Source organism: Nycticebus coucang, chromosome 7 (genome assembly GCF_027406575.1).
Source record: "Nycticebus coucang isolate mNycCou1 chromosome 7, mNycCou1.pri, whole genome shotgun sequence".
Classification (NCBI taxonomy): Eukaryota; Metazoa; Chordata; class Mammalia; order Primates; family Lorisidae; genus Nycticebus; species Nycticebus coucang.
In genome coordinates, this window is record NC_069786.1 from 94,710,503 (window position 1) to 94,727,672 (window position 17,170).

General features: G+C 40.6%; 2 protein-coding genes and 1 non-coding gene across 4 annotated transcripts in view; 1 reads left to right on the plus strand and 2 right to left on the minus strand.

Annotated features, from left to right (window-relative positions):
- RFTN2 (raftlin family member 2) overlaps positions 1-17,170 on the minus strand; it is an 89,824-nt gene that overhangs the window by 59,438 nt on the left and 13,216 nt on the right. The window lies entirely within an intron of this gene.
- Positions 1,715-1,821, plus strand: LOC128590967 (U6 spliceosomal RNA). The gene has a single exon (XR_008381425.1). It is a non-coding gene; the product is annotated as a U6 spliceosomal RNA (small nuclear RNA).
- LOC128590729 (60S ribosomal protein L36a-like) lies at positions 4,171-4,581 on the minus strand. Its single transcript, XM_053598126.1, has one exon. It carries the CDS (start codon positions 4,570-4,572, stop codon positions 4,243-4,245), a length of 330 nt encoding a protein of 109 aa, XP_053454101.1. The 5' UTR covers positions 4,573-4,581; the 3' UTR covers positions 4,171-4,242.

Sequence of the window (17,170 nt, forward strand, 5' to 3'; positions counted from 1 at the left end):
TAATAATAATTTCATGGCAAAGCGATAAACTTTTTTTTTTTTTTTTTTTGGTAGAGACAGAGTCTTACTTTATCACCCTCGGTAGAGTGCTGTGGTGTCACACAGCTCACAGCAACCTTTAACTCCTAAGCTTAGGCGATTCTCTTGCCTCAGCCTCCCGAGTAGCCACAATGCTGGGCTACTTTTCTGTTGCAATTTGGCCAGGGCTGGGTGTGAACCTGCCACCCTTCGTATATGGGGCCGGTGCCCTACCCACTGAGCCACAGGTGCCACCCAAGAGGATAAACTTTTAAAATAACTTGGAAGGTCATGAGGGCAACAATTTATTCCTTAAATACTTAAATAGAATGAACTACATATAATAAGTTTGGCTAGACAACTTTGGAGACCTGCCCTGGAACACCATCTAAGATTTTTTTTTCTTTTTTTTGAGACAGAGTCTCACTGTGTTGCCCTTGGTAGAGTGCCATGGTGTCACAGCTCAGAGCAACCTCAAACTCTTGGGCTTAAGCAATTATCTGCCTTCCAAGTAGCTGGAACTATAGGTGCTGGCCACAATACCCGGCTATTTTTTTTCTGTTTCAGTTATCATTGTTGCTTAGTTGGCCTGGCCCAGATTTGAACCCACCAACCTGGGTGTATGTGTCTGGCGCCCTACCCACTGTGCTACAGTCACCGCCCCTCTAAGATTTTTTTTTGTGTAGAGACAGAGTTTCACTTTATTGCCCTCGGTAGAGTGCCATGGCATCACACAGCAAACAGCAACCTCCAACTCCTGGGTTTAGGCCATTCTCCTGCCTCAGCCTCCCGAGCAGCTGGGACTACAGGTGCCCGCCACAACACCCAGCTATTTTTTTGTTGCAGTTTGGCCGGGGCTGGGTTTGAACCCGCTACCCTCGGCATATGGGGCCGGCGCCCTGCTCACTGAGCCACAGGTGCCAGCCTCCTCTAAGATTTTTTAATAAAGCAATTTGGTGGTCTCACAATTTCCCGTCCTTAACCCTCTCAACCAACTGCTTGTTGAACTGGGGTTAGGTTTTCCAAACTTTAGTCATTTGAGTACACTTCCATAATGTTGGTTATTCTGAATACCACCTGTATTGCCATATCCTTACCATTTTCTTCTTTTCTTTCATTTTAAGAAAAATACATTTATTTCAATAGAATTTATTAAAACCAGAATCCTTTATCATAAATAGAAAGCTGTCATACACATAAATACAATGAAAATAAAACTAATTGAATTCTAGTTGGATACTATTATTTGCCAGAAAATGAGAGTCACGGTTCTGCTCTGTCTTTGTTGAAAAGGAAAATTAGCTATTAGAGAGGCGTTAAAGACATATTAACTCCAAACTTATTGGAAGGCTTAAAAGGAATTGAAAAAGAAACAACTTTCCGTCTGTGAGATCAAGTGTTATTTAATTCTGTGTCTGTGTATACAACCTAGAGCCTCTCAGGTCCAATGCCAAATTTGATGGAAGCTTGAATACCCATTGAATTAGAAATAACAAGGACACAGTGATAATAGCAAAAGAGATGACATTAGAAGAAATAAAATGAATTATAAAGCCAGATAAAACAGGGCTGGGTGCAGTGGCTCGTGCCTCTAATCCTAGCACTTTGGGAGGCCGAGGGGGATGGATTGCCTAAGCTTACTGGTTCCAAACCAGCCTGAGCCAGAGCAAGACCTCATCTCTAAAAATAGCGGGCGGTGCTCACTTTGGCAGCACATATACTAAAATTGGAACGATACAGAGAAGGTTAGCATTGCCCCCACACAAGGATGACACACAAATTCATGAAGCGTTCCATATTTAAAAAAAAAAAAATAAATAAATAAATAAAAATAGCCAGGCATTTTGGCAGGTGGCTGTAGTTCTAGCTACTTGGGAGGCTGAGGCGAGAGAATTGCTTGAGCCCAAGAGTTTGAGGTTGCTGTGAGCAAACCTCAAACGCATGATGCCATGAGGCCATGGCACTCTACTGAGGGCAAAAGTGAGACTCTGTCTCCAAAAAAAAAACCCCAGATAAAAGAACTATAGAAACATTACAGTCTGAGGCCAATTAAAGGGCTTTACATATGTCACTAGTCCAAACTGATAATGATAATGAATGCATCCCCTCTTCATTCTATTATTTCAGAGTACAGTTTAAGAAGAGAGCTATAAGAATGAAATCGCTGCTTACGAAGGTTCCTGTTCAGGTAGAGAATATATTTCAGAGGAACATCTCATCTCTGGTGATGTCCGAGAAATTTTTTGTCAGTGGGATAAATCTTACTTTTCTGGTCTAAATCCACATCCTTTTGCACTCACAATAGAGTAAGGGTATAACCTTAAGTCTCAACACAAAAGAAATACTAATGCAAGAAGTGCACACACATATATACATACCCAGTCGTTTCAGAAGTAATTATAATCTGAGAAATCCAGAAAAGTTTTAAAGGGAGAAAACTATATTGCACATCAATACTAATGCACACATTTTAACATCAGCTAATAGAAAGATCATATTTGTTGGGCGGTGCCTGTGGCTCAGTGAGTAGAGCGCCGGCCCCATATGCCGAGGGTGGCAGGTTCGGACCCAGCCCCGGCCAAACTGCAACAAAAAAATAGCTGGGAGTTGTGGCGGGCGCCTGTAGTCCCAGCTGCTCGGGAGGCTGAGGCAAGAGAATCGCGTAAGCCCAAGAGTTAGAGGTTGCTGTGAGCCGTGTGACGCCACGGCACTCTACCTGAGGGCGGTACAGTGAGACTCTGTCTCTACAAAAAAAAAAAAGAAAGATCATATTTGTTTTGGGCCCACTGCTTTACATTAATTATTCAACTGTTCCAAGTGTACACATTCTCCCATCTGGAGGTCTGGGTCATTTGATAAATACTTAGCACCTAGTATAGAGGTGATAATTATTATGGTAAGCACTCTACAAGTATTTGTTTAAAAAGCAACTAAATAAAAATTTGGGTGTAATAGTAACATATTCATTTAACAGAGCTCCAGGGTGCTCCTGGAACAGTGATTTAGGAAATAGACTCTAGGACCAGGCTGTCTGGATCCAAATTCCAGCTCTGCTATGTACTAGCCTGATAAGGTGATTCACTATCTACGCCTTAGTTTCCTCATCTACAAAATGAGAATAATAATAGAATGTATCTTATATGCTTAGAAGGATAAAATGAATTAATATTTTTTCCTAGAAACCATCTGGGGTATCTAGTATGTGCTATAGCAACTATTGCTGTTTTGTTAAATAAGGTTCTTCCCTGTAGAAAGAGAGGCAGCTCCCTGTTCTCTCTAAGAGCATTAAGTTCTGGAAACAAAGTGCCTGGATTCAAATCCCAATTATGCCATTTATTAGGTAGGTGATCTGGAACAAGTTACTTTCCCTCTCAGAAACAGGGATAACTAACAGTATTCATCTCACAGAGTTGCTGTGATAGCAAAAGTGTAACACATGAGCCCAGGACCTGGCACACAGTAAATACTCAGGTAAACATTAGCAATTTGCCCATTTGTTGATGGTCCAGCTCTGAGAAGACAATTTGAAATTAAAAAAAAAAAATCCTACAGGAAGAAGATCCTGGATCTTCCAAAATGGAAGATGTGGATATATTCCAAACACATGGCCTGGCTCCTAACCTACAGAACTCTATATTAGAGGCCCCTAACTCACACTATAGCTCAGGATTCCTTAGTTCACACTCCAGATCAGAGGTCTCTAACTCACATGGCTTTACTACACTGAATGCCACAGGTACCAGGCTGATAAAACAAAAAAGGGAGCTATGCTGAAGGAGGCTGCAGGACCTGGAGAACACTCAAAGCCTCACCCAAAGAGTGTCCCAACCCAGGGCCCACTGCTGCCATGTGGGCATGTGGGCCCAAGTCACTGTACCTTCTAATTTTTAAGAATCCAGATCCAGATTCTTATGCAATCTCTCCTTATTTTATTTTATTTGACTTCATTCTTCCCATCACGGAGTAAATACCTTTTTTTTGTTTTGTTTTTTGAGACAGAGTCTCACTCTGTTGCCCTGGGTAGAATGCTATGGCATCTTAGCTCACAGCAACTTTAAATTCCTGGGTTTGAGCAATCTTCTTGCCTCAGCTTCCCAACTAGCTGGGACTATAGGCACCCACCACCACACTCAGCTAATTTTTCTATTTTTTTTTTTTTAATATCATTGTATATATTTTCCTACAGGTAATTTTTGTATAGCTTCAACATTTTCTCCTCAAAGTTTAGAACTGGATCACTTGGCCCTTTCTTTTCTTATCTCCTCCCAGTTCAAAATGCTTGCATATCTTAATGGCCAGCATCCTCTCGGATCTGCAGTTAGGCTCAACACATTCCAGCCTTAGCACAATCTTCTTTGTGGTTTTAGCCTTCTTCCGGAAAATTGGCTTTGTCTGCCCACCATAGCCACTCTGATTTCGATCATAGTGCCTCTTTCCTTGGGCATACAAGGAATCCTTGCCCTTCTTATACTGGATCACTTTGTGAGGCTGATGCTTGCCACACTTCTTACAGAAAGTTCTTCGGGTTTTAGGTACGTTGACCATCTCTACCATAGAACTGTCTCTACGATGAAATTGCGAAGCTCGGCGTCCACAGCCCTCGCCTCCCGCTGCTCTAATTTTTCTATTCTTGTAGAGACGGGTCTCACTCTTGCTCAGGCTGGTCTCAAACTCCTGAGCTCAAGCAATCCACATGCCTTGGCCTCCCAAAGTGCTATGATTACAGGTGTGAGCCACTATGTTAGGCCTAATTCCATTTATATTAATCATAGCCATAAAAAATTAAATACCTAGGAATAAACTTAAATAAGATGGCACACTTGTAGATTGAAAACTACAAAACATTGCTGAAAGTAACTAAAGAAGGCCTAACTAGGCGGCGCCTGTGGCTCAGTTGTAAGGCGCCGGCCCCATGTACCGAGGGGGGGGGTTCAAACCTGGCCCCGGCTGAACTGCAACCAAAAAATAGCTGGGCGTTGTGGCGGGTGCCAGTAGTCCCAGCTACTCGGGAGGCTGAGGCAAGAGAATTGCTTAAGCCCAGGAGTTGGAGGTTGCTGTGAGCTGTGTGATGCCATGGCACTCTACCGAGGGCCATAAAGTGAGACTCTGTCTCTATAAAAAAAAAAAAAAAAAAAAGAAGGCCTAACTAAATGTAAAGATACCTTATGAGTAAGAAGAGTATACTTTTAAAAGTCACTGAAAAATTCTGATAAGTAGAGTAAATCATATATTTCTTTTAATACCTATACATTAAATTGCTTAATTTATTATAGTCTGAAAGCTTACATACCAGTATAAAAGTTACGTAGCGTATAAACCTAAGAACTTGTTCAATGCTAAACATTTTCCACTGATGATATAACTATGAAAACAGTCCAAGACATACATATATTCTTTCTACCAAGTTACCTCTGAAGATTGGTATGTATTTTTAAAATATTTATGAAATATTGTTTCCTCAGATAAAAATACAATGTCCCTTTTTCTTTTCCTTCTTTCTTTCTTTTTTTTTTTGGCCATAGGGTCTCATTTTGTTGACCTGGGTAGAGTGCTATGGCGTTATAGCTCACAGCAACCTCAAACTCCTAGGCTCAAGTGATCTTCTTGCATCAGCCTCCCAAGTAGCTGGGACTATAGGCACCCACCACAACACCCAGCTATTTTTAGAGATGAGGTCTTGTTCTGGCTCAGGCTGGTCTCAAACTCCTGAGCTCAGATGATCTACCTGCTGTGGCCTTCCAGTGTGCTAGGATTATATGTGTGAGTCACTGCACTTGTCATATCTCCCAATTTTAGAAAGCAACATTCAAAAAAAACTTTTCTTAAGGCTGAATATGCCCATGTCTCATTGGTGTGGGTCACCCCAAGGATTCTGTAAACCAAAGCTTGCCTAGATCCAGGTCAGGCCCTCTAGATCATCTTAGACATTGTTCAACCCCTTAGAATGCAGAAAAAGTGATCCAATTCTTCCACATTTGTAGGGATGGGAGGATGATGATAACAGTAACTGTCCTCCTTATCGAGACATGTAAACAATAGACACTGGGACTTGCTATCAATGGGCCATCATTCAAGACAGGTGAACCCAGGAGCAAAAGAGGAACAACAAATGTGGGGATTTTGTTGTGAACTTCCTTTCATGTAATTTCCCTGATTCTTATTTATGTTTGATTTAAACTGTGCAGAAATGGACTGGAAGGCTGTTAGGAACCTGTTATATATTTAAACCTGATTCAGTTTAGAGCTATGAAAAAGAAGAGAGCTGTGGTTACAGTGATGAGTTTCCATCCGTGCTCACCAAAGTGAATACTTAGGTCCCATGATAGGCTCGGTATTTGAGGCCAAGTATTTGATTTGATGTTCTTATACTAAGGCAGCACTATCACAGGCTCTATTATGATATTTTTAAAACACAGGAAATTAACAAGGAGGTGGTGGTTGTTTTGGCTAGAATCTGAATGGCACAGGGAGTCAGCAGCAGCTGCAAGCCTTCTTAGTTCCCCGACCAGCAGCAGTTCTTTCTCTGGGGGAAGGAACAAACGGTGTTGTTTACAGCTTTAATGGATGTGGTTGCTCACTGTTAAATTGATGCTACAGGATTTGTCAAAAGCTTTATTATACCTTAAAAGGCTATTGCGAAGAACTCATGAAAGAAAGCATTTTGCAATTATTTTCAAAACTGCAAAGTGGATCTTATTATTAAAATTAAAACATGCTGAAGGTTAAGTTCTTTTATTATTCTTACATAAAATAGCACAGACTTCTTAAGGCTCTTTCACTTAAAAGCTTCATAGACAAAAATCAAATTTAAAAAAAAGCAAAGGTTACATACCAGTATAAACCTAAGAACTTGTTCAATGCTAAATATTTTCCACTGATGATATAACTATGAAAACCGCCCAAGACACACTATATTCTTTCCACCAATTTACCTCTGAAGATTGGTATGTATTTTTGAAATATTTATGAAATATTGTTTCCTCAGATAAAAATATAAGGTGCCAACACTAGCAAGTAATTTTACCACATTTTTAAAGGGGACTATCAATCTCCATATTATATTTAGCAATTATAGTAAAAAAATAATAAGTAACATAAGTAAATAATAAGTATTTTGTGTCAGGTACTATGTGAAATGCTTTATGTGCCAATTTGTAATTAATCTTTACAAAAACCCTAAGGTAAATGTTATCATTATTCTCAGATGAAGGAACTCAGGAAAAAAGGGATTAGGTAACTTGCCCAAATTGCTAGTAAGTGGTGAGGCTGTGATTGAACCCCAACAGAATGACTCCAGAGCCAGTGCATGCTAGTGCCTACAGGAAGTAAAACATCATTGATTTGAATCTTATTAATTCAGAATTTGTGAAAAATTCAGACATGAGCTGGGTTAAAGCTTCCAGACTATGATAAATTAAGCAATTTAATGTATAGATAGTAAAAGGAGTATATGATTTACTCTACTTATCAGAATGTTTTCAGTGATTTCTAAATATAAACTAGTATATATATATTTTTGAGACAGAATCTCAAGCTGTTGCCCTGGGTAGAGTGCCGAGGCATCACAGCTCATAGCAACCTCAAACTCTTGGGCTTAAGCGATTCTCTTGCCTCGACCTCCCAAGTAGCTGGGACTACAGGCACCCACCACAATGCCCAGCTATTTTTTTGGTTGTAGTTGTCATTGTTGTTTGGCAGGCCCGGGCTGGATTTGAACCCACCAGCTCTGGTGTATGTGGCTGGCGCCTTAGCCACTTGAGCTATAGGTGCTGGGCCAGCACAAAACATTCTTAAAGGTACCAACACTAGAGTAACCATCATCCACTCAAAAACTAGAAAACGGCCAGTACTTCAGAAGCCTCGGCCCTTTCCAATCACAACCCTCCTTCCTCTCTGTACTACCTTGACTTTTGTCATAATCACCTGCCCGCTCTTCTTTTCAGTTCATTACCCAAGAATGCAGCCCTGAACACTACAGTTTGTTTGCTGCTTTTTTGGGCTTTAGAAGTGGTACCACGTAGCAGGTACTTTTGTGTCTGTCTTCACTCAACATTAAGCTTTTAAGATTTTGGGTAGCTCCCCCTCTTTGACTGCAGCGTGGTACGGGTTGGCAAACTATGGCCTGGGGCCTATTTTGTCACATAGTGTCTATGGTGCTTTCCCACCACCATAGCAGGGAAGAGTACCAGACACGGAGATCACATATACGGACTTATTTGCCGCCCTTTATAGAAAGTTGCTGACTTCTTCAGTATGGTGTTCTGTTGTGTGAGTACACTACAATTTATTTCTCCATTCTCTTGTGGAGTTCTGGGTTGTTCACACTTTGGGGCTATTAGAAATAACAGTTCTATGAACATTTTTGTATGTGCTGTATAGCACATGTGCGTCAATATTTCTGTCGGGTTTATCTTCAGTTAAGTAGATGATGCCAAACATTTCCCCCCCCGAAATGGTTATAACAATTTCTCAACACCTGGGATTGGCAAACTCTTTTAAACTTTTGACCATTTTGGATGATTTTCAGTGGTAACTCACTGTGCTTTTAACATGCATGTTTCTGATTACTAATGAGGCTGTGGGCAGTTTCATGAGTCTAGTGGCCAGTTAGATTTCCTGTTTTGTGAATAGCCTGTCCAAGGTCTTTGTCCATTTTTCTGTTGGGTTACCTTTTCCTTATTGATTTGTAGTTGTGTTTTATATAGTTTGGATTCAAGCCTTTGTCTAAGCATCATTTATTATTATTATTTTTTAGACAGGTTCTTGTTCTGTTGCCTTGGTTAGGGTGCCACGGCATCAGCTCACTGTAATTTCAAACTCCTGGGCTCAAGTGATCCTCCTGCTTCAGCCTCCCAAGTAGCTGGGACTAAGGTGCCAATCACTACACCCACCTAATTTTTCCATTTTTTTGTAGAGATGGGTTCTCACTTTGCTCAGGCTAGTCTCCACCTCCTGAGCTTAGGCCATCAACTTGCCTGGTCCTCTAAAATTATAGGCGTGGGTGGCGCCTGTGGCTCAAGGAGTAGGGCGCTGGTCCCATATGCCAGAGGTGGCGGGTTCAAACCCAGCCACGGCCAAAAAAAAAAAAAAAAAAAAATTATAGGAGTGAGCCACTGCACTCAGCCCTGTTTCTTCTTTAGATCTCACACGAAGAGGCACTTCTTCTGAGGGGCATTTCTGGATCCTAACAATCAGGTCATGGGCTCTTCTTTTTGCTTCTATAACCCTCATGCTACCGTCATAGCCTGTATCTTGGTGTATAGTGAACCTTTTTTTTTTTAATTTCAGGTTAATGTGAAGGTACAAATAACTAGGTTACAGTATTTGTATTTGTTCAGTAGAGTCCCTCTTGTAGTTGTGTCCTGCACCCAAAAGGTGGGTCATGTATCCTTACATTGTGCCCATTAAGTGGAAGTACACCAATCCTCTCCCCTCCTCCCCATCCCCATCTTTTATTCCCCCTACCCCCTAACTTGAATTGAATTGAGTTTTTCTCTTATGTGGGCCTGTGTTAGATTGTCTACTGGCTTCATATTAGTATTGAATACATTAGATATTTGCTTTTCCATTCTTGTGATACTTTACTAAGAAGAATGTGTTTCAACTCTATGCAGGTTAGTACAAAAGATGTAAAATTTCCATCTTTTTTTTTTTTTGTAGAGACATAGTCTCACTTTATGGCCCTTGGTAGAGTGCCATGGCATCAAACAGCTCACAGCAACCTCCAGCTCCTGGGCTTAAGCGATTCTCTTGCCTCAGCCTCCCGAGCAGCTGGGACTATAGGTGCCCGCCACAGCACCCGGCTATTTTTTTGTTGCAGTTTGGCCGGGGCTGGGTTTGAACCCGCCACCCTCGGCATATGGGGCCGGCGCCCTACTCACTGAGCCACAGGCGCCACCCAAAATTTCCATCTTTTTATGGCTGAATAGTATTCCGTGGCATACATATATCACAGTTTGTTAATCCACTCCTAGGTTGGTGAACGTTTAAATTGTTTCCATATCTTGACAATTGTAAATCAAGCTGGGATAAACAATCTAGTGCAAATGTCTTTATGATGCTGGGTAGATTCCTAGTAATGGGATTGCAGGATCAGATGAGATGTCTAATTTGAGTTCTTTGAGGCTTTTCCATACTTCTTTGTAAAGAGGCTGTATTAGTTTGCAGTCCCACCAGCAGTGTAGAAGTGTTCCCTTCTCTCCACATCCATGCCAGCATCTGCAATGATGGGACTTTGTGATGTGGGCTGTTCTCACTGGAGTTAGATGATATGTTAGGGTGGTTTTGATTTGCCTGATAATTAGGGACAATGAGCATTTCTTCATATGTTTGTTAGCCATTCATCTGTTTTCCTCAGAGAAGGTTCTGTTCATGTCTCTTGCCTAGTGATAGATGAGATTGTTTGCTCTTTTTTTGTTGATTAGTTTGTGTTCTCTATAGATCCTACTTATCAAACCTTTGTCAGATTGGTACCCTGCAAATATCTTGTCCCATTCTGAAGGCTGTCTATTTGCTTTAATTGTTTTTTTCCTTAACTGTGCAGAAGCTTTTCAGTTTAATTAAGTCCCATTTTTTTATTTTTTGTTGTTGCAATTGCCACTGAAATCTTCTTCATAAAATCTTTTCCCAGGCCAACATCCTCAAGAGTTTTTCCCATACATTTTTCTAGAATTTTTCTTTATTATTTCATGCATATATTTAAATCTTTTATACATCTATAGTCAATCTTTGTAAGTAGTGAAAGGTATGGGTCAGTTTCAGTCTTTTACATGTGGTTATCCACCTCTCCCAGCCCCATGTATTGAATAGGGATTCTCTTCCCCACTGTATGCTTTTCTTTGGTTTATCAAAGATCAAATGGCTATAAGAGACTGGTTTAATCTCTTGGTCTTCTATTTGGTTCCGTACGTCTGTGTCTCTATTTTTGTGCCAATACCATGCTGTTTTGATCACTGTGGACTGGTGGGTAATAGAGCCTGAAGTCTGGTAGGAGATGCCTCTGGCTTTGTTTTTATTACTAAGAATTGCCTTGGCTGTGCAGGTTTTTTTCTGGTTCCACATGAAATGAAGAACTATTTTTTCCAGTTCTTCAAGGAATGATGTTGGTATTTTACTGGGGATTGCTATAGTGAGCAACTTGTTACTGCATGTTCAGTTATCAGTTTCCCTCACCAGGATGCTCAATAGGATGCAAGTTCATGAAGGGCAGGGACTAGGCTTTATTTATTTTGCATTCTAGCTCTTAGCACAGAAGGGGCACAGTAAGTGTTTATTCAAAGGATGAATGTCTGCCCACATATAAGAAGCATAGATAGGAAAAAACCCAATATAATACGAACAGTTGGTAGAAATTATATGTATAATTTCCCAACATAAACGTTTTTTAAAGTGGGTTGACAGTATATTACATTATTACAGATTTCCTCTTCTCCCAGTTCAGAATGGAATCTTTCTCTTTCATGACAGTCTGAATTTGTGAGGTTTTATTTTCCTCAAGCAAAATTCTAACTATTTCAGAAGTAATGAAATTCTGTATATAGCTTTCTCAACTGGTAGGAAGATGGGCCGGGCACAATGACAGGGATTGCACTGATGTTTGAATATATTTCTTTCTATGTAGCACTTTATATTTGAAAATCTTTTGTCTGTTTGGGGAAATGCTCAAGAATTTGTTAGACTGAAACAGATATAGAAAGCTGGATGCTCCTTTCTTCCTTTCTTTTTGTAAAACCTTCATCTCTGATCCCTTATTTGTTTCTTACTGATATTCTCTGCAGTGCTGCATCCACGTTCTTCTTGAAAGTTCTCTAGCATTTAAAATTGTTCACTTGGCTCGGCACCCGTAGCACAGTGGTTACAGTGCCAGCCACATACACCAAGGCTGGCGGGTTTGAACCTGGCTCAGGCCAGCTAAACGGTGAAAACTGCAACAACAAAAAAATAGCCGAGCGTTGTGGTGGGCGGCTGTAGTCCTAGCTACTTGGGAGGCTGAGACAAGAGAATCGCTTAAGCCCAAGACTTTGAGGTTGCTGTGAGTTGTGATGCAACAGCACCCTACCGAGGGCAACATAGTGAGACTGCCTAAAAAAAAAGGTTGTAGTTCCTGACCTGGAAGAGTTTATGATCTTATTCAGTTTGACCAACTAGATATAAAATATTTGAGAGTATAAACTGTCTTATTACTCTTTGTATTTCTAGTATTAAGCAGCATCTTCTACAGAATAAGTACATACATAATCTATGCATATAGATACATAATCTGTATCTACTGCTGTTAACAGTGATGATGAAAGACAAAGAGTTTTTTCTCTTAACAATAATGAAGAAATATAGAGGCTAGCAAAATTTTACAATATGTGATTCTACTAGAAATTCAAATAAGAAAGTTATTCTCTATCCTTCCATTGGGATTTTAGAATTATAAAGCTATAGATGCTCTCAAAATCCCTATGGCTATCATTATTTAGATTGTTTTCTGAGATTGCACAAGGAAGCAAACTAACTCTTTTGGATCATTTGCAGAGTTAATTTATCTTTTCATTAAGAAATTTTATAATAATACATGCATATGTCATACATGCTCAAAAACACACACACATACATAGAGACAGTCTATAAGAAATCTCTAGACAACTTCAAGTCTTCACTGATAAGCAGGAGTCAAAAGCTGCTAATTGCAATCTGGACTCTTGTGGTGTTACACAAAAGCTGTTAATGAGGTGTTAGTCGATCAAAATTCAGTGAAAGAAATCATTACTTCATAATAACCCAGGAAACATGATAAAAATTGTACTGAAACCTCACTAGTGCAGTTGAGAGACTTGTAACAAGGCTCCAGAAAAATTCTCACCAACACAGATGAGACTTTAAGTGTCTCAAATATTACATTTTTTAAATTTCTTTTACAGTCCCTAAGGTACCCAGCATAGCAGTGTACACAGGAACTACTCCAGAAGCATTTGTCAAGTTGTAGTTGAACCCTTGAAATGAGCATATAAGTAGCCACTAGTTAAGTATCATTTACTAGAGGGGAAATTCAGGAATTATTTTCATGACCTCAAAAGTTTGGTCAAAAGTTTCCTGCAAAAGCTGGATTTATAGGAGGAAAGATATCCATTCTGACCCCAACTATGGAGTCAGAGGGTGTTTGCACAGGAGAGATAATTACAGTTAACTTTTATCAAGTGCTTACTAAGTACCCCCCTCTTTTTTTTTAATTTTTATTTTTCCAAGAGACAAGGTCTTGCTATGTCACTTAGGCTGCAGTGCAGTGGCACAATCACACCTTGAACTCCTGGGCTCAGATACTACTTCTGCCTCAGCTTACCAAATAGTGGGGACTATTGTGGACTATTATGGTGTACCACCACACCCAGCCAAGTTTTTTTTTTTTTTTTCTTTTTGAGATAGAGTCTCATTGTGTCACCCTCAGGAGAGAGCTGTAGTGTCACAGCTCACAGCAACCTTAAACTCTTGGGCTTAAGCAATTCTCTTGCCTCAGCCTCCCAAGAGGGAAGGACTATAGGTGCCTGCCACAATGCCCTGGCCGGGTTCAAACCCACCACCCTCAGAACATGTGGCTGGCACTGTAACCACTGTGCTACGGGTGCCGAGCCCCAAGTTTTTTTTTTCTTTTACTTTTTGTAGAGGCAGGATCTCACTGTGTTGCCCAGGTTGGGGTCAAGCCTTGGCCTCCCAAAGTGTTTGGATTACAGGGGTGAGCCACTGCACCCGGCCTCAAATAGATCAGTTTGTATTATTTCCTTTGATCCTTAAAACAACTCTAGGACATAAGCACTATTAGAATCCCCATTTGCAAGAAGGCGGAGCAAGATGGCAGCCGAGTAACAGCTTCCTTGCATCTGGGCACCGTGAGTCTGGGGATATAGGACTCCAGGCATCTCTGGCTGGTGGGATCTGCCTATCATCACCCCTGAGAGGATACAGGGAGTCAGCAAGAGACTTCTGGACCCCAAGAGGAGGACTGAAACAGTGGAAAACCGGCAAGTGGTCGTGTGTGTTCAATCCGTCTAAACCCGCCCGCAACTGTAAGTTCAGTAGCAGCGAGACTGCAAACCAGAAAGGCCTTACCTGTGAACTGTTTTGGTGTCTTTGGACTTAGCACTCAGGTGAACTGCCTTGGGGAGAGCCTGAGCAGGAGTGCGGAGAACTTTGGCCTTTGTCTAGGGCCCCAGGATGAGCCGCTGAGCCAGACGGAGCTAATAGTGTTTGGCTCTGGGTCACAGGCAGACATTGTGAGCGATCTGCCCCGGCAAGCTCCGCCCTCAGAGTCACAGAGCTGGAATTGGGTGGGAGCTGGTAACCCAGTGACCAAGTAGCCTAAGGGCGGGGTCTGAGCCGCCTTGCAGCCCTAACCCTCAGGGGCAGAGTGAGACCGGTTTTGGCACACAGGGTAAGTGGATAGCCACTTCAGCAGTGATTCCAGCGACAAGCACTTCCTTGAGAAAGCTTCTGCTCAGTAAGTGAACAAGTTCAAAGTGCCTTTTAAGTGGGCTGAAGAGAGATTTAGGGTGTCTACCTGCTGGGGTTTGAGAAACTAGCAGCCTCCAGTCGTATCAGAACTGTGATTAACATCTCATACCCCAGAAGACCACGTGTTGCCCAGACAATAATCAATAACATATAAATACTGCTTTGTTTTTGGTTCTGGTTTTTTTTTTTTTGGTTTGGTTGTTTTTTCTTTGTTTATTTTGATGTTGATTGTTGTTTTGTTTTTTAAGTTCAACCTTTTCCATACAGATCCTTTTTCTTTCTCAATTTTTCTAGTTTAATTATAATTTCCCATTGCTGCCCATTTCAATAATTAGAACTTCATCTTTTGTTAGTGTTTCTACCGCTATTATTTGGTTTTTCCAGCCAATTTTATCCCGTAAAGTTTTCTGTTTGCTTGTTTTGGTTTGATTTATAGCATTTTTGTCTTTCCTCTCTACTTGGTGGAGGTGGGGTACTGTGTCTGATCAGGATAGCAAAGAGCTGCTGACCTCAAGGGAACCACCCAACTGGGCACCCCCAGAAGGTGTTTTTTTTTTTTTAAGGTTATATCAAAGTACCCTACTGTACACCTATATTGCTCTGTCTCCCTCTTTCTGTGCCTCTCTTCTTTTTGTCAATATTCCTTTTACCCACGCCCTCTCCTTTCTCTATTTTTCATTTTTTTTTTTCTTATCACTCGGTCCTCCTTTCTTTTATCCCTTTTTTGCTCTTAAACCTTCTCACCCTTCTGGTCCTGAAACCCTTAGTCCACAGGCACGAGAACTTAAAGAGAAAGAGGAAGTGAAAGGAAAATTAGGGCAAGGAAACAGATAAAAGAAATCACCCATGAGGAAGAATCAGCAGAAAACTCCAGGCAACATGAAGAACTAGTCCAGAACAACCCCGCCAAGGGACCATGAGGTAGCTACTGCAGAGGATTCCACCTATACAGAAATGTTAGGAATGACAGAAAGGTAATTTAGAATACACATGTTGAAAACAATGAAGGAAATGATGGAAACAATGAAGGAAACTGCTAATAAAGTGGAAAATAACCAAAAGGAAATCCGAAAACAGAATCAAATAAGAGATGAACGATATGAAGAATATAAAAAGGATATAGCAGAGCTGAAGGAAATGAAACAGTCAATCAGGGAACTTAAAGATGCAATGGAAAGTATCAGCAACAGGTTAGACCATGCAGAAGAAAGAATTTCAGAGGTAGAAGACAAAGTTTTTGAGATAACTCAGATAGTAAAAGAGGCAGAAAAGAAGAGAGAGAAAGCAGAACATTCACTGTCAGCATTATGGGACTTTATGAAGCGTTCCAACATACGAGTTATAGGAATTCCAGAAGGGGAAGAAGAATGCCCCAGAGGAATGGAAGCCATACTAGAGAATATTATAAAAGAAAATTTCCCAAATATCACCAAAGATTCTGACACACTGCTTTCAGAGGGCTATCAGACCCCAGGTCGCCTCAACTCTAACTGAGCTCCTCCAAGACACATTGTGATGAACCTGTCCAAAGTCAAGACAAAAGAAAAGATTTTGCAAGCTGCCGGGAGTAAGCGCCAGTTGACATACAGGGGCAAATCCATCAGATTGACCGCAGACTTCTCTAATGAAACTTTCCAAGCAAGAAGACAATGGTCATCTACCTTTAATCTACTTAAACAGAGCAATTTCCAGCCCGGAATTCTGTACCCTGCTAAGCTAAGCTTCAAAATTGATGGAGAAATCAAATCATTTACGGATATACAAACATTGAGGAAATTCGCCACAACAAGACCAGTTCTACAGGAAATACTTCAACTTGTTCTGCACACTGACCACCACAATGGATCAGCAGCAAAGTAAGAACTTAGAAATTAAAGGACAGAACCAAACCTCCACACTGATGCAAAAGATATAACTAAGCAATGGACTCTCACAAAATAAGACGAATAGAATACTACCACACTTATCAATTATCTCAATAAATGTTAATGGCTTGAATTCCCCACTGAAGAGACATAGATTGGTTGACTGGATTAAAAAACACAAGCCATCCATCTGCTGTCTGCAAGAAACACACCTGGCTTCAAAAGACAAATTAAAGCTCCAAGTCAAAGGTGGGAAGACAATTTTTCAGGCAAATGGAATTCAGAAGAAAAGAGGAGTTGCAATCTTATTTTCAGATATATGTGGATTTAAAGCAACTAAAGTCAAAAAAGACAAAGACGGTCACTTTATATTGGTCAAGGGAAAAATGCAACAAGAAGACATTTCAATTCTAAATATCTATGCATCCAATTTAAATGGTCCCAGATTCTTGAAACAGACCTTACTCAGTCTGAGCAATATGATATCTGATAATACCATAATAACAGGGGACTTTAACACTCCTCTTACAGAGCAGGACAGATCCTCTAAACAGAAATTAAACAAGGATATAAGAGAATTAAATGAGACCCTAGAACAACTGTGCTTGATAGACGCATATAGAACACTCCATCCCAAAGATAAAGAATATACATTCTTCTCATCACCCCATGGAACATTCTCCAAAATTGATCATATCCTGGGACGCAAAACAAATATCAACAGAATAAAAAGAATTGAAATTTTACCTTGTATCTTCTCAGACCATAAGGCACTAAAAGTTGAACTCAACTCT